The sequence below is a fragment of the Atheta coriaria genome, unplaced genomic scaffold (genome assembly GCF_025399875.1).
Source record: "Atheta coriaria isolate IRGN ID8LTWV9N9 unplaced genomic scaffold, Caltech_Dcor_3.1 hic_scaffold_5_pilon, whole genome shotgun sequence".
Taxonomy (NCBI): Eukaryota; Metazoa; Arthropoda; class Insecta; order Coleoptera; family Staphylinidae; genus Dalotia; species Dalotia coriaria.
This window is the reverse complement of record NW_027045447.1, coordinates 1,419,317-1,445,089: the sequence shown is the minus strand read 5'-3', so window position 1 is coordinate 1,445,089 and position 25,773 is coordinate 1,419,317. Positions and strand designations below refer to the sequence as shown.

Below are 25,773 nucleotides of genomic sequence, written 5' to 3'. Positions count from 1 at the left end.
AACACGATCTGCTGGCGCACTCAGCGCACTCGACACGCCGGGTTCAGTCTTGATAAATCACTCGTACGGTGCGCGTTGTTTCGTAGTCGCCATGTTTTTAAATTAAATCATCCATCGTCTTCGGTAAACCAATATATAGCTGTGTATCTGTATTAAGTGCCTGTTTATCTGAACCCGATTGTGATTTCTAGCATGTGAGGATTATCGTTAATTTAAAGGTAATTACATTTTTATACTATTACCATGTGCTTTGCGAACTGGAAAATAGCGTATACCTTTGAATTGTTATCATTTGTATCGTATACACTCGACACAATTCTTTCTTTTGACGTTGTATACTTTAGCTTATATGTACTTAAATATTAGAAATATTTTATATTCATTTCCTCTTATTAATCAGTGGCGTGTAAATTACTTTTTCCTCGTGTTCAACGTATGTTCGTATCCAATATGGTATTGTCACTACAATACAAATAGGTCTTCAGAAAAGCGGTACTCGATCAGTGGCGTAGCAAGGTAACCAAGAGCCCTGGGGTAAATCAAAATGTCAATGATTGAAGTCGGATTGCAACCTGTCATATTTATTTTAAGGATTTGAGGCCCCCCTGACCTTGAGGGCCTCTAGGCACTGCCCCGTCTAGCCCCTTGGTAGTTACTCAATGTGGAACCCGCGCAATGGGATGGCCTGTGCTAGTATGGTAAATCCAAATCGTAGGAACATGCGTTGAGCTTCTTCTTTTTTTTTTGCATACACTGCCTTTTCCAGAATAGGGCACCTTTTTATCAATTAAAATTAGATCTGAAATGCAGCGGAAGAGTTGTGGTTTAAGTGTAAAGCGTTTAGTTCTGTCATGGAAGACAGCGCTCAACTTTTCTTATAACTTCAATTCACTATTCCAGAAATAGGCTTAAGGGCCAGCCGAGTTTAAAATCAGATTAGATATGTATGTACTTAAAATAATGCGGTTTTCATTCCAAAAGAGAACAGACATGCAGACAGAATAGCTAAAGGAAAGAGAACATGAGCAAGCACAACAATGTTTAATTGTAATCGGGCACCAAAGGACGCCACACTTGTATTGTGCATTTCATATATACGAGTATGTTAACGTGTGCATGTGTAGTAGTATTGTCTTTATAGAACTGGGGAAGTATCGCTAAGTGTAGGTGTTTTAGTTTTGCCTATCTGTTTTTTGATCCTTGTAGTGTTTTAAAAGTAGGTTTTAATGGTGGCATTCATATGTAGTGATTAGTTTTCGGTAGTAATCATGTGTAGTATTTAGAATCCGACCGAAATTGGTTTCTCAGCCGAAACAGAAACCGAAATTTCGGTCCTGGCCTCAGTTTCGGCCTAAACCGAAACTGTAACTTACACAATCATATTTAATTTAAGTTTTTATAATGCAATTAAATTATTTACAACAGTATTAAGCAGTAAAGTGAAGTAATTGAAGATAGATTAGAAATTTTTGGGTTTGGGAATTTCGAGAACATATGTTTGGTTGAGGATTCCTTTAAACTTCTTTCGTGTGTGACTTCAAAATTAAACTATGATAAAATTCATGAACACTGAGTTTCGGTCTAACGGACGAACGAAATGTCCTTGGACAACGATTCTTTTATCAGATTGTAAGTACTGAATTTGTATATCAGTCACATTTATAATTTATAGGATTAGCATACAGGAAAACTGCAAAAATGTAATATTTGTACTTTGATGTGCTAATTTTCGGTTGTTTTAGGTGTCTAGCAGGCGAATAAATTGTTCTAGGACAACGATTCTTTCATCAGATTGTAAGTATTGAAATTGTTAATCATTTTCATAAATAATTTGTTTGATTAGCATACGAGAAACATGCAAAAATCTAATTTTTGTGCTTTAAGGTGCTAATTTTCGGTTGTTTTAGGTGCCTAGCAGGCGAACAAATTGTCCTAGGACAACGTTTCTTTTATCAGATTGTAAGTATTGAAGTTGTTTATCATTTTCATAAATAATTTGTGTGATTAGCACACGGGAAACCTGAGAAAATGTAATTTTTGTGCTTTGATATGCTAATTTTTGTTTGTTTTAGGTGTCTAGCAGGCGAACAAATTGCCCTAGGACAACGATTCTTTCATCAGATTGTAAGTAATGAATTTGTTTACCATTTGCATAAATAATTTGTGTGATTAGCACACGGAAAACCTGCGAAAATGTCATTTTTGTGCTTTGATATGCTAATTTTTGTTTGTTTTAGGTATCTAGCAGGCGAACAAATTGCCCTAGGACAACGATTCTTTCATCAGATTATGAGTAATGAATTTGTTTATCATTTTCATAAATAATTTGTGTGATTATCACACGGGAAACCTGCAAAAATGTAATTTTTGTGCTTCGATATGCTAATTTTTGTTTGTTTTAGGTGGCTAGCGGGCGAACGGAATATCCTAGGACAATTTGATCAAATTGTAAGTATTAAAATTGTTTGTCATTTAAATAAATTGTTTCCATGGTTTATACAATGGAAAGTGAATTGAATTAAATTAGTTGTTTTAAATATTAGCAGACACATTGCAGATTTCTTGGTAATTTATTTAAAGTTTGTTGTCCTAAAACTAGAGGGCAATACCAGCGGCTATCTATTATGTTTTGTTCCGCCACACCCAGATGGCGCTCGTATCAGCTATCTATTTTGTTTTGTTCCGCGACGGTCAGATGGCGCTGCCATCGATTTGGTTTAAATTCTTGCTTAATTTTTGTTTAGTTTTTGGTGCACAGAGTTGCGGAGGGCACGTCACTTTTATACACAACTTTTAAGTTTAACAAAACCAAAGTTTGATTTTTGTGCTTTAATTTTCTGTTGTTTTAGGCGTCTAGCGGCGAACGCGATGTCGTAGAACAACCATTCTTTCATAAGTCTTTCATAATTCAAATTGTATACCATTGTTATATACAACATTTGAAGAAGAAAATAATACAACATTTGTGTTTAATACAAGCGGAACCAACATATGTGGTATTTTTCCACAGTAAGTTAATTAAAATCCTTGCTTTCAAATAATGTTGTAAACTGATAAATTTATAACTTGCAATATATTAGTAATAGCATTTTGGTCGTGCGCAGATAGAAGAATGCCCCTCCAACTGCGGGTCGGTTATCAATTCTCTTACCTGCTTATTCCGGCTTAGTCGGTTCGGCGCTGTCTCGTGGTGCGCACGTGTTTTGTTCATTCATCAAACATGGTGACGATTTTACGCGTGTCTTAATATTTTAATTCTGTAGTAATACTAGAATCGGTTGACCATCAGAGACATTTAGTAATAACAGCCCAGTGTAGACACAACGAGTTATTTGAGTGATCCTTTACGATGCGTGCGTGGCGTCCGTCGGATATGTTCCGATGCCTATGTGTTTGATGTGAGAAAAAGTTTTCCAATTGCGATATCCGCGTGGAATAGTAAAGTAGTGCGTATCATCAATTCTACTTACAATTTGCGGAATGGTGTTAGTGCGCTTTAGTTTATTATGGATGGAAGAACAAAGAAGTAAGTAACAGGAAGTAAAACTTTACTTTTATTTAACTTTTTAAATCTTTCAGGTATCATTACTGCTGAATAACAATTGTAAATGATTCAGTTAATAAAATATAATTTAATCTTACATTCTTGTTTACATACATCCCTAGTGTTCTCTTAGTCGTTTTCAGGATTGGTATTAAGTCGTGTTGCACTGTAAGAGTATAGCACAGCATAGTATAGTATAGTGTGGTGCATGTATGCGGTTGTTTTATTTTATCATAAAATATGAACACATAAATAGACGAAACGAATACGGTTTGATAAGAAAGCCGCGTGGCTCTCAGGTGTGCAGCACATGCTGCTATACCTTAGATCGATGGTTCGATCCTCAGTTATAGTAGGCATTTTTCTCAAATATAAAAATAACAGGTATAATTTGGGTTGCATATATGAATTGCAACGAAATATAAGAGAAGGTGCAATACAAGTGAAGGCAATAAGAGAAGTAAGAAAGTAAGTCGAGAAACGGAGAACAGAGAAATAGGAAAAGTAGAAGACGGAAGAGAAGAGTGGAAGACAGAAGGAAGAGAACAGAGTTGAGAAGAGGAGGAGGAGATAGAAGAAAGAGCAACAGGGGTGGATGAAATTTTTAAATTTTTTGGCACGTGTCGTTATAAGACAGTCTACGGTCCACTGCTTCGATGCCTCCATTGCTCCCGGCCCATCCTACAGCTACGATGTCTCTGCGCTTCATCCCCGAAATTCTCAGGCATATCAACAATTTTTATGGTGGGGGATCACCCCCGGAGAGAGGGATTTCCTTATAAGGACAATCCTTATAAGGTCTTGTTCAAATATTTTTAAGTTTTAAGTCGCCTCAAGAGAAGTGACACTTAAAAATATTCTTACAAGTTCTGACCCTCAGCTGAAATGAAAGATGGAGTACACAAATCATACAGGATACCTTAACAATTTTTATAGTGGAGATCATCCCCTGAGAGAGGGAATTCTCTTAGAGACCTGTACCTGAAATGATAGAAGGGGGACATTCAGAGCATAAGACATAATATTTCTTAACATTTCTTTATTAATAATAAAATACAAGTTTAGATTTTACAAGTCAACAAAATACATGTCGCCATATTGAAACAGGACTGACGGCCTGCTTAGCCGCGCACTTATAAGAAAGTACCACTTGGTAAAGTTCTACCGGGATAAAGGAATTAGCAAATTGTCAATTTTCTACGTGATTTAAAATGGAAACGAATATACAGGGTGTTGCAAAAGGAAAATTTAAAGTGCAAACAAAAAACTCTAAACACGACAAACGTCGCTCGGAGTTAGGGAGTTAATATGCACAACATGAAGAGAGAAATTTACAAATAAACAACAATATTTTAATATAAAATCCAACATTTTACCCGAAAATCATCGGGCAATTGAGCAAAAGATGGTACGAAAATCAAACACTTACATTTTAACACATTGTGAATGTATATTTATTAATTGATGCATCACCTGCATAAAGTAACCGACGGGTGAAGTATCATCATAAATTAATAGAATATCCGGCGGAAAACATTCAAATCAGCTGACGGCAAGCGACGGCGCGTAGCAATACAGTTGTTAGAGAAGATAAAAATACCTTTTTTTTGTAAATATTAAGATACGGAGATTTTAACAGATCAACAATAAACTTCTTAATTTAAAGATGCTAAGGAGTGCAAATCGATTAAAATCATTCACGTGTTCAGCGTAAAGATGGCCGAGCCGACGGCCGACGGCAATGTGAGCGTGGTCGACCATATGAATATTGCCAATTTTAATAATCTTCAGATACTTTTTTAAAACAGTGTTTGTATTAATTAAATCATCCATTTTAAATTGAGAAACGGAACTACGAATTCTGATAAAAATGCTACCTACCATGTGTGTGTAATTTGCAAGACGATACATGCAAATTTCATATCACTCAAATAGACTAATCAATTTAAGTTAAACAGGCGTAACTTTGCATAAAAAAATTAATTAATTACCTACCTACACATTGATGAGAGGATTTTATATCCTGAAATATATTCTATCAACTGAAAACACACGCACAGATTAATGGACATTTATTATTTATTTAAGAAAACTCTAAACGCCACAAATCATTAAACATGACATTGCAAATACTTTGCTGATGGTCGAAAAAGTACACGACGATTAATCCAATTAAAACCTCGAAACGCATGGCGATCAGAGAGACACGTACGCGGACCACGCGTTGAAATGACTGCCGTGTGCGCTTCGCTTAGCCAGGTACAAGGCTGGTACGTAGCGATAATACGCGTCAGCCGAACAAAACAAGTTGTTTATACACAAACGTACTGATAAACTCGTAGTTGAAAAAACCAAACTAAAATTTCACAATGTTGAAATAACGAACATACACAAAATCAACTTTAACTTTCAATATTTGAGCCGTTTATTTTGAAAGTGACCTAACTCCGTTTTTTAAATTTTTGCCGGTTACCATGGTTACATGTACAACTTCATGTTATTTATCAGTGACGCACTTCAGATTGCTTATATTCAGAGAAAATACGGTACATTTTTTACACATAAGTTTTCCGAATTAATTGAATAACTGAGCCGTGCAGTTTGAAAGTGGCCTAACTCCATTTATAGTTACATCAAGATATTTACTATTGATAATGTCGGAAAGCAGCGATGAAGGTAATTTCAATTAATTAGTATTTACAAGTTCACCTTATTTTTGGGACAATTGCGTTGGTTAATTAACCTGTACGTTTAATTAATATAAAACTTAAAATTTAATATTAAATTATAGAAATTATTGCACCCATGAGGAAGAAGAGAAGAAGACCACTTAGTTCAAATAGTGAAGAAGAAATAGTAATTAATAATTTAAAAAAAAGCGAATAAGAAAAAGAATTATAGAACAATATTCCTCGTCAGAGGATGAAGATTCAAATAACAATGGAGAAAAGAGTGATGCACCATATATCTAAAAAGTGCGAAAGATTAAACAGAATTCAGGAAAAAGATATTGCAGTCAAACCGGAAGTATTGTTCAAGAAAAAAATTTCGAAAACAAAGATTGTGGTTGTCGGAATGCGTGCAAAAAAAATTATAATGAAGAAGAAAGAAAGAATATTTTTGAGAAGTTTAGGGGTTTGGCAGACTTTAACAAACAAAATGTATTACTTCACGAAGCTGTCTGTGAAACGAAGACGTTTTGTTTTTCAATTTGAAACATCTTAAATTATGTTGAATGGACTTGGGCATCCTCAAATTTTATAATGAATCGGCCTGTTAATTTTGAAAGTGGCCCAACTCCATTCTTGACAAGGAAACGCACGTTATTTACTTAATAATTGCCACTATTTTAACAGGAACTTTAAATTTAACATCCTTAGATACGCTTAAGCAGTATGACTCCTTAGTATCTTATACCTATATTTTTAAATTCATTGGAACGCAAAACTTTCAATATCTCGATTTGAAGATAAATGGAGTTAGGCCACTTTCAAAATAAGCGGCTCATTTCTCGACATAAGAAAAGAATTTATTGGCTGTGGGATGTCATAAGTAGTTGCAGGTCGAATTCCTGCAACAAACAATTACCACCCGACGGAGTATTAAATTTTGCATCTCTAGACGCCGCGCTGAAGTTATGGAGTTGCCAAGATCACGTGCAAACCCGAAAAAACACAAATATTTCACGAAAAAGGGTTGAAAAATAACATTTATATGCAAATTTTCGCGGGTTGCAGGTCGAATTCCTGCAATAATTATATACCGCCAGACAAAGAATTTAATTCTGCATCTCCGAATGTCCCGCTGAAATTACTGCGCCGCCTAGATCGCGTGCAAACACGAAAAAACACAAATATTTCACGAAAAAGGGTTGAAAAATAACATTTATATGCAAATTTTCGCGGGTTGCAGGTCGAATTCCTGCAATAATTATATACCGCCAGACAAAGAATTTAATTCTGCATCTCCGAATGTCCCGCTGAAATTACTGCGCCGCCTAGATCGCGCGCAAACCCGAAAAAACACAAATATTTCACAAAAAAGGGTTGAAAAATAACACTTATAAGCAAATTTTCGCGGGTTGCAGGTCGAATTCCTGCAACAATTAAATACCACCCGACGGAGAATTTAATTCCGCATCTCCGGATGTCCCGCTGAAATTACTGCGCCGCCTAGATCGCGCGCAAACCCGAAAAAACACAAATATTTCACAAAAAAGGGTTGAAAAATAACACTTATAAGCAAATTTTCGCGGGTTGTAGGTCGAATTCCTGCAACAATTAAATACCACCCGACGGAGAATTTAATTCCGCATCTCGGGATGTCCCGCTGAAATTACTGCGCCGCCTAGATCGCGCGCAAACCCAAAAAAACACAAATGTTTCACAAAAAGGGTTGAAAAATAACATTCATATATGCTAATTTTCGCGGGTTGCGGGTCGAATTCCTGCAACAATTAAATACCACCCGACGGAGAATTTAATTCCGCATCTCCGGACGCCCCGCTGAAATTACTGCGCCGCCTAGATCGCGTGCAAACCCGAAAAAATACAAACATTTCACAAAAAAGGGTTGAAAAATAACACTTAAATGCAAATTTTCGCGGGTTGCAAGTCGAATTCCTGCAACAATTAAATACCACCCGATGGAGAATTTAATTCTGCATCTCTAGACGCCGCGCTGAAGTTATTGAGTCGCCAAGATCACGTGCAAACCCGACAAAAGACAAATATTTCACGAAAAAGAGTTGAAAAATAACACTCATATATGCTAATTTTCGCGGGTTGCAGGTCGAATTCCTGCAACAATTATATACCACCCGACAAAGAATTTAATTCCGCATCTCCGAATGTCCCGCTGAAATTACTGCGCCGCCTAGATCGCGCGCAAACCCGAAAAAACACAAATATTTCACAAAAAAGGGTTGAAAAATAACACTTATAAGCAAATTTTCGCGGGTTGTAGATCGAATTCCTGCAATAATTATATACCACCCGACGAAGAATTTAATTCCGCATCTCTGGATGTTCAGCTGAAATTACTGCGCCGCCTAGATCGCGTGCAAACCCAAAAAACACAAATATTTCACGAAAAAGGGTTGAAAAATAACACTCATATATGCCAGTTTTCGCGGGTTGCAGGTCGAATTCCTGCAACAATTAAATACCGCCCGACGGAGAATTTAATTCCGCATCTCCGGACGCCCCGCTGAAATTACTGCGCCGCCTAGATCGCGTGCAAACCCGAAAAAATACAAACATTTCACGAAAAAGGGTTGAAAAATAACACTTAAATGCAAATTTTCGCGGGTTGTAAGTCGAATTCCTGCAACAATTATATACCACCCGACGAAGAATTTAATTCTGCATCTCTAGACGCCGCACTGAAGTTATTGAGTCGCCAAGATCACGTGCAAACCCGAAAAAACACAAATATTTCACGAAAAAGGGTTGAAAAACAACACTTATATGCAAATTTTCGTAAGTTGCAGGTCGAAATCCTGCAACAATCTAAACTAAACTAAACTAAACAAAATAATTAGAATTTTTAAATTCTGTTTTTGGTTTTTCAGAGTATATTAAATTCTAAATCGGAAACATGTAACACAATTGTAGATTAAAGTCATTTTGTATTAAAAACCATTTTTTTTTAAATAAAATTGCAAATAGGGCCTAAACCGTCAATGAGAGAAAAATAATTACTTAAATAATCAGTCTTTTTAATTTGTACATTAAACGAAAACGAAACAATGTATCGAATACGTATTGCAAATCAACGGTAGGTATTGAAACAGAGACAAAAATTATTCGTGTGGATAAAGACCACGCGGTTGAAGTAAAAACAAGTTAAGTCAATAATAGATTTGATTTTTATATGGCTCAAGAAATGCGAGAACATACCTTGATGCAAAATAAATTTTTGCGCGTTTGGCATATCCAATGTAAATATGAAATAAATATGAAATACGCGTATGATACAAAAAGAGTATCCGACGGCCGACGGAACATCACTCACGCTTTACCTCTGCGTGTGTACAATCCGCGCTTAACGAACATCGCACATCACTCGCGCACAATCTAAAGAGCATTTAGAAACAGTACGTAATAACGCGACAAAAAAATTAAAGAACTAAAAATATTGTAAAGAAAATGAGCGTCCAGATCACCCGACGACAAAAATGAGACTAACGTGGTACGCACGCCAACCGCGTGGCGACCGCACAAAACTGCAGGAGATAAAGAAACTTGTTTGTTTGTAAACACTGATACTTTCAGTGTGGTAGTGCAGAACATGAGAAGAATTGTACTCGTACTATGCATGGAACTATTAATTTTTATATTTGATTCAAATAATCATTCTAAACAAGTCTTGCGCAGATTGTTAACCGCATTAAGTTGTAAGCCAATATTATACTAAGTATTTGATACAAGTAATGGCTTAAAAACAGATTTGCCCAAATTAAATCGAAATCAAACAAGATGTTTGATTGACTGTTTGATACAAATTAAAATAGTATCAATCATATGACCAAATTAAATTGAAAGTGTGGGGTGCATTTCATCGTCTGGGCTTTGTGTTGGTACGCTCGGTCCGGCAAGGATGTTTAGTCTACATTTGTTTAGTCTGAACGAAACAGAGTAACCCCTTGTAGTCTCGGTACGAATTGCTCAACTCAAGGTTCTTTTGACATATTTATTGGTATACCTATTCAGTGGTAATAATTGCCGGGACCGTCTAGACGACGTATCGCCCTATTCACAATAGCTAACGTATAAACACAAAGACCAGATGGTGAAAATTTCAGATATAAAAGGGACACCTCGAGAGGTGTTCGTCAGTCAGTTCTTCGAGTTCATTTGATGTAGAAGCTTGTACTTATTAATAAACGCATTACCACAAAAGCTATAATCTTCGTGGCTATAATCAAGCAAATCATTAACACAAATAATAATTAAAAACAAAATTTCAGAATTAAATTGAAAGTAATACTTGTCAAATGTTCAAAAAAAGGCCACCATTTCCAACACGCATCAAATCAAACATAATTGATTGTTGGACAAAACGCCGTGTGCAATTCATATTCAAAATTAAACTGCTTTACTGGGGAACCCCAATTAAACTCGTGATTAGGATCGGAAAAGCATTTGTAATTTAGGCATCTTCCCCCGAAATGACGACGCGAACAAGCAAATTCTCGCTATGTGTCTCATGTTTGCGGCGACCACAAGTATGTCGCCCGTCTTCCGGCCTGTCGCCGGCTGCGGCACAGTGCCGCGCGACGAATTTGCACTCAACACTCTCGGTTAATTTCCTTGCAACCGACCGACTCGCATTGCGTTGCTGCAGCAATTAGACGGGATTCTAATGACCAGGACGTCGATACCACCCAGGCGACCAGTTTAATGCTTATATCGAACTTCGTACCACTTTAACGCTAATTCACCCCTTTCGAAAATTAGGAGGAATGCCTGCAGGGCACTCGCACTTTCCATTCATATCCAGCATGGCACTCCAAAGTGGTATTGATTCCACTTGACTGAAGGCTATAAAAATACAGAAAATTAATTAATTGAATCTCACAACATCTTTTTTTCTATCAAATTTAAAATAAAACTATAAATAAAAATTTTAACAAGGCATGCAATAAAACCCACGAAAAATTTTGGAGTATCAGATGATTGCGTCCATAAAGATGGCAAACACTTCGAAATACTATTATTACATGCTCTTGTGCGCATGCAAATGATGTGAAATTATATGAAGAAATGCCTGGGATTTTTTTCGCTGGCAAAATGCACGTCGCACAAGTGGATGAGCGCGTCGTTCAATTGACATGTCGATGTCGGCATGAGAAAAGCACGTTAGTATTCACCGAACATAACTGACGCACAATAAATTTCATCATTCCGCCGGTTCCCATTTTGCAGCAAAAAATGAATATAAAATATATCTACAGAAATATAAAAATATGTATGCATATCTATGCTGCTACAGAAATCATGCAGAGGGTAGAAATTGAAGATCATTTACGAATAAAATTACAATTTGACTTTTCACTGCGGCTAAATTTAGATTTGAAAATTTTAATAAATAAATAAATAAATAGAAATAAAGTCTTTGCCACATATCTACATTTTATAACATTACCTCTTGACACGTCTTTTTGTGGCTGTAAAAAACGTGAAAATTTATCTACGTCAAAGCACATCTGTTCAATTGTCGCCGGCATTTCCTCTCAGCATGCAGGAAAATTCCGTCTACGTAGCACGCAATCTTATTAACATTGATAACATTCGCAAATGCACATGTTACATCTCACACTTGAACTACAACAAATCTTTCTTGCTTAACATCATCATGTATGTTGAATTCATCCACTTTTATTTAATTTTTGGACACTTTATATTACATATATAGTTAATATTATATTTATATATTCATGTATAGTTAATTTACAAGCGGAGTATTTTTTTTCAATAATTTTGGCGCGCTTTAATGATACGTTGATGTGTTTGTTTTGTTTCGAGTTATGGTACTGTTGATGATGCTTCGAATTCGTTACAATTAACAACATTACAGTATTATACACGTAGCTAAATTACATTGGCAATGTTCATTACTTCACTGTGATTTTTAACTAGCACCAAATCACTAGAACTACAAGGGTACTATGTATATTATATTATGTAAGGTTTTTTTAGTTTGAAAATTTATAGTAAACAGTTATTTGTGGAAGATTAGGTGAAAGTTTTTTATAGAAATTTTATACTTGATTAAGATGATGCTGAATCATTTTTGTAATCCGACTAATATAATACTGCAATGTTATGAAAACAAAGAATGTCTCCAAGGCGCAAGAGTGCTTTCCAGCTTGCGGAAATGTCTCCACCATGGATATATTTATATTAATTTCAGATAAAAGCTATTAAATGTAACAGTCATTTCTTTAATTCATACTTTATATCTTAAACATCGTTATATCTTGATTCGATTTCTTTATCTTCGCTACATGTTCGATATAATTCACGTGTTAAAACAATTGAATCGTTGATGATCATGTTCGGGGCTTTGGGGGAGTACGATTTACTTAAAATATCAAATGCTTAGATGTTACTTTATTGTAATTTTAGTTATCTTATTGACTCTCGCCGATGTCTGCTAAATGCTACGTGATCGCGCAGTCCAAACACGGGGGTGAGTTGAATATGATTTGATGATGAGTAAATTCGTAACTATTACTTATATGTTAATGTTCTGTCGTATGAGTTACGTTTGTATAAACATCAATTTAGTTTTTGGCTTGCAACTTGACTCTGATCAAACGTAAAACACAACAGCAATGTTCAACACGCTACAAATATTTTCATGTTGCATCATTCAATTTTGTATAGCAAGATACCAAAAACGCAAAGAACTTTTCATATCCGTTAAACTGATTATTAGTTCCTCGTGCTTGTAGATCTTATCTGTCGTAATGCGAAATGAACATACAATTATTATCATCGTTTCAGTGCATTTCCTCAGGTTGCGCTGCAAGTACATATCAACGCCGAACATGTTTACACGTCTGGCGTTTTACTATTACGGCTGTTTACACCCTTCGCGCAGGCAGTCGCATATCATTATCCGCGTCGGCGGCAACATCAGCACGCGGCATGCGTACCATGCACCACCGCCGGCGGGCGTCTGACTTTAATGAAATTAATTCGGAACAACAGCGGCGTCTAGCGGTTTCGCCCGTCGCAAACGCCACAATGCACATTCGATCAAAAATAGATTAGGTATAAAGGAGCGTTGAGTGGAAAGTGCGTGGGCACGGAGGCGGGGAATGATGTTGCGGCAAAAGGGAATATTACAAGTGGCGCGACACTGGCGACAAGCTCGTCGTCTCCGTAGAGGCAAAGAGCGTGAGCAGCGTGACGGCGGTCGCGCAAATAATTAGCGCTCGCGACGGGCCGTCAATGACGACGGCGGCGGCGGCGTCCGCCTGCGACGTCAGCGTACGAAAGGTCGACGTGTTCGTGTACGTGCTGAGTCCGGCTTTGTTGCGCGTCGCCGCCTTTATTTGATACTCGGTGTCGTGATGCAGACCTTGCAGAATATAGCTGTTCTCTGCAATCGACCAACAAAGTATATATTACTTCTCAAAATATTATCACACATGTAATCGCAATTAGAATAGTAAATATTGATGATATTCAGAATTGCAATTTCCAGTTGAACATGTTATCACCATTAGAATTTGATTATTCTATAAATTTTATAAATTTTCTACGCAATAGTGGCTGAATTTAAATATGAAAAAGATTTACATAAATCTAATTAGTCCCATCTTGTTCTTTCGCAACTTTCTCGCCACAAAGTTTCCACAACTAATTTCCAGTTTATTCAAACAAACCCATATAATGAACTCCGACTGCTAAGTAGAAACCACCGCGCCTCGGCTTATAATCCCCATCTTGTAAATTTAATTATTGCTGTTCTTTGCGAGCGACTTTCCCAATTTGCTAATTTGCATTAATTCATCTTCCGGGCGACATTACGTGCCCGCAAGCACATTAATCTTATATCAGTACGCGCACTTTGTATGGCATTCATTAATAAAAACCCGGCTAGTAAAAACGGGATCAATGCAAGTGTGGTATAGGTTTTGAAGTTTGCATAAAATGTGTCTTGTTTGTGGCTTGTTAGCTGATTGATTAATGATGGCGTTATGTGACGCGCGGCGCCGGCATTGTGATGAGAATATTTATTACTTGGAGCCAAATCGCTCAAAGGAGTGATGTAGTGTTTTGCGGATAAAGATTAATTATTAATAGGTGCGTGCGAAGGTTTTTTCCTCCGAATTTCACGCGTCTGCGGAATGCGTGAGGTGAGGCCGCGCGCACCGAATCAAACAGGTATCCGAGGGCGGCGATCAAATATTTACGAGGCCAATGCTGCTGGCAGTGGCGGCGGCGCGGCGGTGCCGTCACTTCGTTGAGTTGTTGTGCGAAACACTAAGTATGATTTATTGGAAATCGTCGCAAACGATGTGTACACAAGTGTTGAGAGTGTAAATCAATATTTGTGACTGCGGTCATAAAACTGAGCCTTTCGTACATTCCTATTTTTAGGATGAGATTTGCCACGAAAAAATAGTACGAAATAATGTAATAAAAATCAATTTACCTTCATTAGTTTCAAAGTCCAAGTACCTCCAATGCTTGTCCTGCTTGCTTTTATATTCGACCCGATAGCCAATCGGTTTTTGCGACAACGGCGTTTTCTCGGCACTTTTGTGTGGGTGGATTCCAATGTCAAGCAGGTCGGAGTTGGCGCCACGCAGTTCGACAAAGTCTGGCGGTGGCGGCTGAATTCCCTGCTGGAGATGGAAGATTTTCTCCAAAGTTCCGATTGTGTTCTTCACCTTGCACATGTAGTTGCCAAACAAGGACGCGTCTTTTACTCGAATCTATATATGAAAACAAATCAAATCATCAAATATTTATGACTGAATTTTGTTTTATTAATTTAATTCCGCGAATTTCTATAATCCGCTTTGTTTTAAACCCGATTTGAGTTATTTAATGTATTTTAGGTAATTTTCACAGCGTGTTTTGCTCCACAACCCGACGAAATGCCTAAGCTTAATTGAAATGCGTATAGTTTTCGAGAAAAGTAAAGTATTTAATGTGGCATGTAGCATTTCAAGCGATATAATCGTCTTAGTTTACAATTTGGGAAATGTAAATGGTAGTCTGAACATTTTCGCAGAACATGCTACTAATTCTGTTAGAATTTAACACGCATATTATAAAAACCCTCACTATCTCCGAGGGTATTTAGGAATTTCGTCGTTATATCAAATAAAGTTTTGCTTCACTTTTATATTTTGTTTTCAACTTATGCAATATTTGCAAAGCAGATGTTGTTCCATCCAAAAGTGGATTTTGCGCCTGTATGTACACGTTTAATGTCCTCGAATCGTGTTTACATTTCCCTTACCTGCAAGACAGACTTGTGTGAGCTGACATTCAGCACACGTTCGTCCTGCAATTTATGCTTCTTCCACGTCCATTCGAACGTCGGCGGCGGCTCGGCGTCCACCTCGCATGTGAGATTGACATTGCCCCCGATGAATCCCCATGCGTCCTCGCTCTTCGCATACACCGGATGCTTAAAAACGGGCTGGTCTAAAAACACACACACAAACTTTACCATTTTAGCGTGGAACACGTAAAAGATTTTCTATTCTCGGCGCTGTTAATTATTAAGCTTTTAAAAAATTAGTTTACTGCTGCGTTAAAAATGAATGCGCAAGATACTTTGATAGCGAATTCAGTACATGTTTAAATTGAAAGTTTCAAGCTTCATCACAAGATGAAATGTGGTTAGTTTCTGTCTATGCGCCAGGCGGCACGGCTCACTCATAAGATATGGTGGCATGTTGGCAGTGCCGTCTGAGAAACCTTTGAAACCAAATTAAATTAATTAATGGCAAAAGTGCCTTCCTCCCGTCTATCGCCTTTCGCCACGCGAAACTTATATTCCGAATAGATTTAAATGCAAGAACAGATTTCAATTAAAAGTTTGTTCTAATGAGATATATTCAGTTGCCATTCAGCGATTCGAGCTCATTAAGCAACACTAAATTTCCGCCCGACCACAATAACCTCGCGCGATTAATAACCAAGCCAAGTGTTTGCGAATATTTACTATCAAATTTTATCCATCAATTTATTTTGAAACGATTCTATAATAAAGATAATTAAGGACGAGGCAGTTTTTAAAATTAATCGCGTGAATGTTGATTAATTAATGGCGGTTATGAAAGTTGTACTTACGCTCGACTTTAAGCTGGATTTTTTGCTCGCGGATATCGCCGGTGCTCGGCTGCATCGCCTGGCAGACGAACATTTTGTTATCGGCGCGCGTCACGTTCGTGATTAATAATCCGTCGCCGATTACTTTGTAGCGTGGATCTGCAAATGAACAATTAGTTGAGGCCCCGAATAGACGTACAATAAATAATGCAAGTGAAATAACATAGAAACAGAATTGGTTATTTGCATGCAAATTTTATGAACAATTGGAGGACAGTACATTACATTAAATTAACTGCAAACAAATAAATTTCCCACGTGGAATATAAACAAGCTTAAATCAGTGGTGTTTGTTTTAAATTAACATCTATAGGAAAAGCAATAAATTTGTTTCCCGCGCCACCACAATGATTATTTCAATTGGAAAAGTATGGATTTCTTTCATGATTGCAATATAAAAAATAATTTAATATGAATTTAAATATTAATAAAATAGTTTAATTCATTGCGATAGTTCAATGCATTTTCCGAGTCAATATTAGTATATCAACCTAAAATCCGACCAAACTACAAATGAAATGTATGCATTAAAATAGCTCAAAATTCAAACCAAATATTCGTCAATATTGTGTTTCTGTGAGTTCGCAGCGATGTACCGCACTTATTTTTGCAATAAATGACAGAAAATATTAACTATATTGCTATAAAATACAATATCACATGCGCACCGGTCAAATATCAGATAAAACTCATACGATATACAATAAACACAGCAACTCTAACAAATATTTAATTATTTTGACGAGTACTGCGCGCTGTGGTTCATTAAAACACATCAAATATTCTCCAATTAAAATAGTCCCGTCTACACCAATTAAAATGTTGTGTATAAATAAAATGTGTCAGATTTTCACAAAACCCACTGTGCGGATAATACTCATCGAGAGTATTTGTGGTTTCGGTCAACTCACAGCGCAACAAATGACCCTTTCGGGTCGGTTTTAGTGGAAATAAACCAATAGCAACAATTTCTGTCTATTTGTATTTGTGTGCGCGCTCCTCGAAGGAACACAGTGGGAAATAATTGGCATTAGTATTGGAGATATTCGTTCAGCGGGTCGCATTAAAGAGGTTTCTTAAGCCCGATCGTGCTCGTCTGCCGACGCTCGTGTCTCCCCTGCGTGTTCACTGATCGGACGGGGGTGGCCGCACGCAAGCCGTCGGCCGGGCGGTCGCCGAAGCTATTAGTTTTTTCGATCACGTACGGCGAATTCATTGCGTCGCTGCTTGATTATATGCCCGCCCGATGCTTGCTTACAAATCGTCCGCTTCGCTAAAGAGTCGTTATTAAAAATCGATGACGGCTCGGGCGGTCATTAGCTCTAAACGGCCGGAAGCTGTGCTAAGCTCGGGGTACTTGCATCGAGGTCGCATTTCTTTAGGGAATATTTCCGCAGCCGAGGCGTGAAAAACGTGTCCGAGGCATTACCGCATCATAATTACAATCAATACTTTTTTAAATTCGTTAATAACCGTGAAACTCTTCGAATCATTCCAATCATCCCTAATTTCCACGCTTTCGCAAACCGCATCGTAATCGTGGACCATCTGCGCCGAGACACACACCCGGTTAATTTCCTTGCACTTATGTTGTGCTGCAATGAGCTAAAATTTTAATGACCAAACACCCTCTAGGTCGCTCGGATATCGCGAGCGTGGTGACACTTTTCGTTAATGCATGCGAGCACACCCGCGGCGGTGGTCGTTTAAATGCGATTCGACCGCAAATCCGCAGCGCGTGGAAATGTATCTCAATTCGCTTCGAGTTTCCACGTCTCTGGTCGTACAAGAGGACGCATTTGGCTTTAATTTAATTTTGATACGGTGAGCAATTAATTGCGATTAATTAATGAATGGGCAATTTAACTTGCGTCCACGTTGAATTTACTACTGCTATCGCAACTACTGTTACTTTATTAAGTTTTTAATGTCTTTTGTACATCCAGCTTATAATGAGTTTGATACCTTGCAGCGGGCAGGTCTTATAACATCTCTAGTCTTGGAATATTCTCGCACAACATGTCGCCGTATAATCCATTCACAATCATAAGCCCTTTGGTATTAATTATTCTCTGTTTAAGCGGACGCTATATGTTGCCGCCGGTGCTTGTCTCGTCACCTGAACGTACGCCAGCTACTAACCGACTCCGCCGCCCCCGCCTCATTTGATATAATCAATGCCTACGCAAATGTCTATGATGCGAGCGGTCTTAATGGAAGCTCTATTCGCATGCGACATGAATTGATTCAATTATGTCAGTTTCTATTATATTTGGATTTGTTTGTTGGTCTAATCGACAGTGCATAAGCCCGATAACAACGATTGCTTGTTGGCTGCATCAATATCGCGGATTACCGTCGCCGTGTTAATTCATCGCATAAAGTGGTGCTACAAAGCGAAATTGATACATTTGCTGGCCGAGGCTTTTACTGAGTGGAGAGAATGTGTGCGAACTCGTAAACATTGATAAACCGAATTTGCATGCGTTTACTCTACATACATGCGAAGAATGCCAACAAAATAGAAAAAATAAAAAGAAGTTCAGGCATTGAGTGCTCACCATCGAGTTTTTTATTGTCGACGCTCCAGGACAAGATGGGTTTGTCGCTGGCGTCGTCGCCCTTCACTTCACAGCGCAGCGTAACTGGGGTAAATTCTCTTCCGGTCTGCACCGGTGATGTGTCCATAAAAGTCAACGGCGCTGAAAAAGAGCAAACACATCTGATTAGACGCTTGCATTAATTTTTTTGCTCACTAAAATGAAAATTATACAAAATTATTCATCTTTAAAAAAATCTCAGATGAAAAATACATCCGAAAGCTGATAAAACTTTAATGAAACTATTATTTATAAATTTTTCACTCCAAATCAGCTTAGCATGTCTAAAATCTCTCTCTGGGGTTTTATTTCGTTATTGAAGAATTTCGCGCTGACACTTTCATCAGCATCACACCCAAGAAACGAATCGCAATTTACAAGTTTTACGAGCATCCGAAACTAGTAAAACGGAAACGAGCCAGATCCGGCCGGCGACGACGAGCAACGAATAAAACACCACCCCCGCGCGCGAGAGCAAAAGAAAAATAATTAAAGAACTCGCCGGCGCTTGTTACTCAGCGGCCCGCGAGCGCTGTACCCACTTGCGCTTAAATAAAAGTCGCGCGCGCGGTTCCGGTGACCTAGATTATCCTAATTAAAACAGATGGCACATGAAGGTGTTGGCGCTGTACTCAGGGGTGCTCATAAAACGGAGCAAGGATGACAAGAAAAGTACATTGTTAAGGTGAACACGTGACAGTTTGCAAAGGTCGCGCGCGCGACAAAGAGTAAAAAATGAAGAAATGCGAAAAATTATCGCACGTGCTCACAATAACGAGATATAACGAGGCGTTGTTAATAATATGACTTCCGCGTATAAATAAAATAAATTCAACTTCTGGAACTTCCAAAAGTGACAACGGAATTTAGATAGGTGGAACCTTTATGCTTCTAAAATCAGCAGTCGACATATTTAAAATGTATACACGGCATAAATACTCGTACATTGCTCTTACTGCACAGAATTGCATTGTACAGAATGAAACGCATGATAACAGCGCATGGAACTATTTGTGTAACCATGAGGCGTAGCGGGTGCATTAAGAAGAACACGCTGATATGAAAATGGAACAAGCATGTCGCATCTTACACACAAAGATGCTACCCCTGCACACGTACGACCCTATCGTATGCATATAAGACCATAAAGACTATGAGGAATTAGTGCACGGCGAGAGATACAGTTGTACGCTTATGTTATGATAGAAATATATCACGGCAACTATTTCTTATGTTAAGAGACTCATTTCGGTTTCATGGCGCATGATTTTACATTTGCATTTGCGCATAAAATATATTTACTATTTATGACCTTATAAATTTACATGAAGGTAATTTTGGAATTTACTCATTTGATTGATTGTCCAATTAATGTAGTTCGAGATTGTTACACGAGTGAATGAGCAACTTATTAAACGTTACACGTTTTATTGGTAACATGTTTCAACGCGCTGAGTTGATTAAACGATGGATATATTCGCAGTGAGGCCATAAAACGTTTAATCAAGTCCCACCGAACGCCAAACGCATTGCGACGAGCTCAGTGAGCTCGCATCTCGTCTTAGATCTGATATCATATCATCTCATATTTCAACGTTGTTTAATTAACATCGTTGTAAATGAACTGTCGCGATCAGTGCATTATGCAATATGTAACGTGGTAAAATAATGCACTATTCAAATCAAAACTGAATATGAGCCAGATATGACACAATAACAGTTGATAAAATGAATAACAAATAACATACCCGTAGCACAAAATAACAGATCACTACGCACTAATAAAAACACGGCAGAACTAAGCGAGAGACATTTGCACGCGGCGCTGCAAAGGAGACTTACCGGTAGAGTCGCTCGCGCATGCGCTTTGTGTAGTTGGGGTAAAACGGAACTGGACTAAAGAGAGCGGTCCAACTCGCATTATTCTCAACTACAAACAAGTTGATTATGTTGTTTGTGCGTGCCTGTGGCGCTTGAAGTAGACTTTTAAAATTCCAATTTATTTCACATATTCTTTATTTGCTATTTACATTTCCGAGCGTAGTTGAACAACGCCGGAATTCAGCAAGATTAATGGAGGTGCCGGCCGCAGACACATTCGTTCATTTTTTCCGGCCGCGCAATTTGCTCGCCGCGTATAATTAAAATATGTAAATCTATGCAAATAATCTGGCCATTCAGAAATTAATTTCTCAAAGATATCGATCCTGTTCTCCAGCGCTAAACAAATCTCTGAAAACACAACATGCGAAATTATGATTACATTCCTCCCAATCAGTATGGTAGTCATATTTGCCCTCTGGAGCGCACAATACGCAATTCTAAATTTGTTTGCTTCCTCGGCGTTTTGATAATTTCTTCCTCTGTCGGCCGATAAAGAAAGAGAAATAATTTAACGCTTCGTCTAACATCGATGTCGCACAGCCCAATCTCGTTCTCTTCGGGCGACGAGCTTTCCGAGAAAGCTCGGGATTGTGGGAGATACCTTCGGTGCGCGGTGCGACTTTTTTCTTTGCTTTGCCCGTCGACTTTTAGAATGTGGAGCTTATTTTCCATCATAAAGCGACAAATAAGTCAGTCACACACTTCACGTTATACTGATGCGAGAGGCACCCAGCCTCTCTGGGTTGGCCGAAAAAAGCTCATTCAATTTCCCACCTTTTATACTTTAGTTTTTCGGTTGGGCGTCGTTCGAGGACGGCTTTCTCTACAAATCAGTTTGCAATTTTGCGCTCAATGAACCCATCCTCGTCTAATTTATTACCAATTGGGAGCGCCAATGATTCATTTAACTTTTCCGGTACGGAAAACGAAAGCCGCATCGTTGCAAGCAGGATTGCACACGCACTTGACTGTCCGAAACGGCCGTCGAGTATATTAGTTTAGTGTAATTTCGGAACACATATTGCCTGCATAAAGCAATTACGGCTACTCGTCACTATCTCCAGTTGAGATTTATGTGCTTTATATGGCCCATTTTTATTGAGGGTCATAAAACTTTACCGATTGCGCCGAAAAAATACGCTTTTCATAGGTAATTACAAAATGACTTACTTTTGACAGTCAGGGAAAACTTTTTGGTCTCCTCGCCAGCTTTGCAGGTGTAGACCCCAGCGTCCTTAACGTTGAGACCATTGAAGTACAAAGACGTGCCGTAGGAAGCCACTGCAACCCTTGGTTCCGTCTTTAACCCCAAGGGGCCTTTGGGACCACTCCATTCTACCGTCCGCCCACTTACATCCTTGCAGGTCACTAGGAAGGTATCACCCACATGCTTAATTATGCTTTCATGCGATAATTGCAGGTGACCACAGCACGTATGTATAAAAACCGTCAAAAGCACCAGATGAATCCAAATATCTGCAAATGAAAGAAAAATATATTTAGTATAAAGTAGGATATTTACTCCAGGCAATTTCTTTTTGGAAACAAGATGTAAATTTGGTTTAATGAGAAAATTTACAACTTCCTCCAAGCGTAATCCGGTTTGTGTTGTCTCATTTTCGGTGTGGGCAATTTGTTTCCCACCTTGATTCATTTGCCAAGCAACAAAAACACGCTTAATACAAAGTGTTACCGAAAATATACCTCAATAATAACACCCACGAAGGAAATTGTCTGAGAAATTGCAGCGGCATTGTTTTAATAACGCCTTCAGATGATCCAGCTTATTATGGAGTTAATGCAAACGCGTAACAAGTTAAACTTCCTCGAAACTCGAGGGCAACTCCGCAACATCTCGTATATATCTACACCATGGTGGGTAATAAGATGTACAGAACGTGGCTGTAGTGCGAATGCAGAAAACCAAATCTCCTACTTTCGGTTTATTACAAGATGACTAGCCGCGTGCGGAAAATGCATTTAATCCGTGTTACTGCGCCCTTAAGAGCGGCGCGCAGCCGGAGCGAGACGGACAGATGATGGTGTGCGGATGGCGCGGAAGGAGGCGGCTAACGCGCCCGCGTCTTAGGAGAATTTTACGGTTAGCAAGACTTCCTCTATGCCGCCACATTCAGAGCGAATGCAATGGTTTGCTTCGCATGGTTTTATTGCTTGTTGGCGACTACGAAATTGGAGAAGTAAAAATGTTACAAGGTATACAAAGTAAATTAAGAAGGGAACTAGGAAAAACCTACGACTGGGAATAAACATGGCGTACACAACACATTCGGAGCCAAATTGGTATAATAAATTAATTTGTGCTAACATAGGAGGGTAATAGAAATGTCCTTCAGGTATTCAATTGGATAAAACTCGCAAATAAAAACAAAAATAGCAAAATTTTTAACAACAGCAATAATTCAATGTACGTTTTTTAAAATAATAGTTGATGATGATAAATCGTTGTAAAAACTCGAATCCCTTGGAGACACAACTTACTCACTTTCAAATATAACAAAAAGCTACAGAATATATCGATTTCTCTGTGATTTGTTCGCATTTTTACGTAGATGATATAAAATCTGCAGTTTTAAATTTTCACGCGTCAGAAAACGATTCCTCGAAAAACGTTTTCGATTTATTTAAATAATAAATACGTGGTTATTTGTCGAATTGCAGCAAGTGTATTTGTTATGAAACACAATATTTTGCTAAATCTCAAACACGTGTTTGCGATAAATAAAATTCGAGCACCGGCGTTATTGAAAACTTTTTATTTATTGTTTCAATAAAACTCACAAACGAACAAAAACTATGAAGTAAGAATTTCCGAAGACGCGCAAGCAAAGTGTATCAATATACAGTTAGGGTTGGAATTGTATAAATATGTATCAAGTGGAGACCCGTTCATTATTATGATCATAGTCGGCTATTTTCATAAAAACCGACTACTGCAGAGCTCAAGAGACTCGTTAGGGCGCGCATGCCGAGCAAAACAATCTCGTGACAATTTGCCAAGCCAACGACCGGTATTGATAAAATCGACAAAGTTAGTTGCGGAGGATGTGGGTCAGCGCAGAAATCTAAGAAAGTTACTTTTTTGCAGCTGATGCTTATTGGAGGACGATGGCTTCGATCTTCCACTTATCACTAATCTTCTACTTCAACTCTTCGAAGAGAAAGAGAATTTTCTTCATATAGCAAATACCAGCATCGTCGGACAAAACCAAAAGAGACTATTACAACAAGGAATTATTTTATATTACTTTTCAAACTACTTTTGTTAACACGACCTAACCTAACCTCAATGATGCGCTCTGGTCAGAGAACCGGCAGTAATACTCTACGTTTTTATGAATGTAGTAAAAGATCCATCGAGCAAACAGGATGCGAATGTTCAAACACAAACATACACTCTAAAGGAGTGTCATCAATTTCAGCGAGAAAGCGGTCGTGCTCATCGATGGCACTCATATAATATCAACGTTTGTCGTGTACGCCAGCAACACACCAACAACATCCCTGAGGGAACGAGGATGAGAAAAGGAGTCCCGTTGAGAAGCAAATAATGTGAGTTACGCACGCTAATAATTCTATGTTCCATTCAGCTGTGGGCGGACTGGCGCGTTCGATTCGTGCGGATCGGATGTCTTTTCACTACGAGAAAATGTTTTATGTATTATAGAAAGGAAAAAAGAACGGAGAACGTTATTAATCATAGCGAGACACATTCAAACCCATTCAGAAAATGTACGATTCGTAAAATAGAAAATAAACAAAAACGAAATTTTTGCAAATGTAGAAAAATGAATTGCTAAATCTGTTAGTAAGCGCATAACTCAACAACGCCTTGACCAATTTGGCCAATTCTTATTTTAAAATGTTCGTTAAAGTCCAAGGATGGTTTTTACGGCAAGAAAAAATCGAATAATTGTCGGAAAAAACCTAAACCCTTTTCAATAGGATAAAAGTTGGCATCGAGATTCAATAATAGTATTAGTTAAATAGTTGAATCCTAGATGGCGCGTTGAAGTGCATTATTAGCAATTCTTTATATAATTAATTTCTTTAAAATAAAATTGCGAATCATATTGATAGAGTTGACACATTCTATGTCTAGAACAAGAGAGTAAAAGCAAATTACATTAATATTAAACACTACCGGGCAAAAGGTAATTTTAAATAAAGTTAACACAAAATCAGAGTTAGAATTTGATAAAACGTTTGAGATATTTTACGACCGCGAGCACATAAATGGCTTAGTCTTAATTACAGAAAAGAGGCGACTCAAAGTGGCACTGAGTTGAACAAATGGCGGCAATAAAAGTAAATTACGACTTTTCGAAAGATTCACTTACCTATCTTTATTTGTGCCCGCGGCTTAAAAAAACGCAATGCCACCTTACGCGACATTTAATTGCCGAGTGCTCTGGGATAAAAGCTCATTTTAATGCTAAAGTTTGTCATTACGCGTTTATACTTTCGTGTCGCGCTTGTAATGAAACTACTCTCGAAAATGGCAAACGGCAGCGGCAAGTTGGCCGGCGTTGTGCGCTTTCTGGTTGTTGTTGTACAGGCATACAACACACAACATCCATCAAGCGTTTCTTGCACGACGCCGGCACTGATTTAAACTTTATAAACTATCCTCACACATGAGGAACTCAATTTCTCGCGAATGCGGATTTACAGCTTGTTGTAAACAGCATTATATTTTAATTATGTACGTATTATTCTATTATACAATAAAATTTCTTTAAAATTTCAATAAATTAAGTGTATAATGACAAAATAATAAAAATATAAAATAAAAAACGTTTAATTTATTTCTAAATATTTTATTTTGTAATTTTCTAATGTAATATTCTCTCCAGTAGGG

The 25,773-nt window shown here is 37.9% G+C and overlaps 1 protein-coding gene and 1 long non-coding RNA gene across 11 annotated transcripts in view; one reads left to right on the top strand and one right to left on the bottom strand.

Annotated features, from left to right (window-relative positions):
• The first annotated feature begins 36 nt into the window (after nt 1–36).
• Nucleotides 37–24,032, top strand: LOC135791838 (uncharacterized). Of its 7 annotated transcripts, none has more exons than XR_010548137.1 (8): nt 37–218; nt 1,743–1,794; nt 1,908–1,959; nt 2,073–2,124; nt 2,238–2,293; nt 2,403–2,448; nt 2,850–3,009; nt 3,105–3,641. It is a non-coding gene; the product is annotated as an uncharacterized lncRNA (long non-coding RNA). The 7 variants fall into 7 exon arrangements; XR_010548136.1 differs by having other exon boundaries at nt 3,087–3,641; XR_010548141.1 differs by lacking the exons at nt 2,850–3,009; nt 3,105–3,641 and adding an exon at nt 24,001–24,032.
• Nucleotides 10,401–25,773, bottom strand: part of LOC135791837 (neural cell adhesion molecule 2-like) — a 32,111-nt gene continuing 16,738 nt past the window's right edge. For 3 of the 4 annotated variants that reach the window (XM_065302390.1, XM_065302388.1, XM_065302391.1), the window contains exons 3-8: nt 22,065–22,370; nt 18,972–19,112; nt 16,372–16,509; nt 15,533–15,720; nt 14,717–14,999; nt 11,906–13,657 (exon numbers count right to left, since the gene is read on the bottom strand). In XM_065302390.1, coding sequence (XP_065158462.1) covers nt 13,398–13,657; nt 14,717–14,999; nt 15,533–15,720; nt 16,372–16,509; nt 18,972–19,112; nt 22,065–22,370 — 1,316 coding nt within the window. In that variant the 3' untranslated portion in view covers nt 11,906–13,397. Of the gene's footprint in view, nt 11,089–11,905; nt 13,658–14,716; nt 15,000–15,532; nt 15,721–16,371; nt 16,510–18,971; nt 19,113–22,064; nt 22,371–25,773 lie in introns of those variants that run through there. The other variant, XM_065302392.1, reaches the window with a different exon arrangement.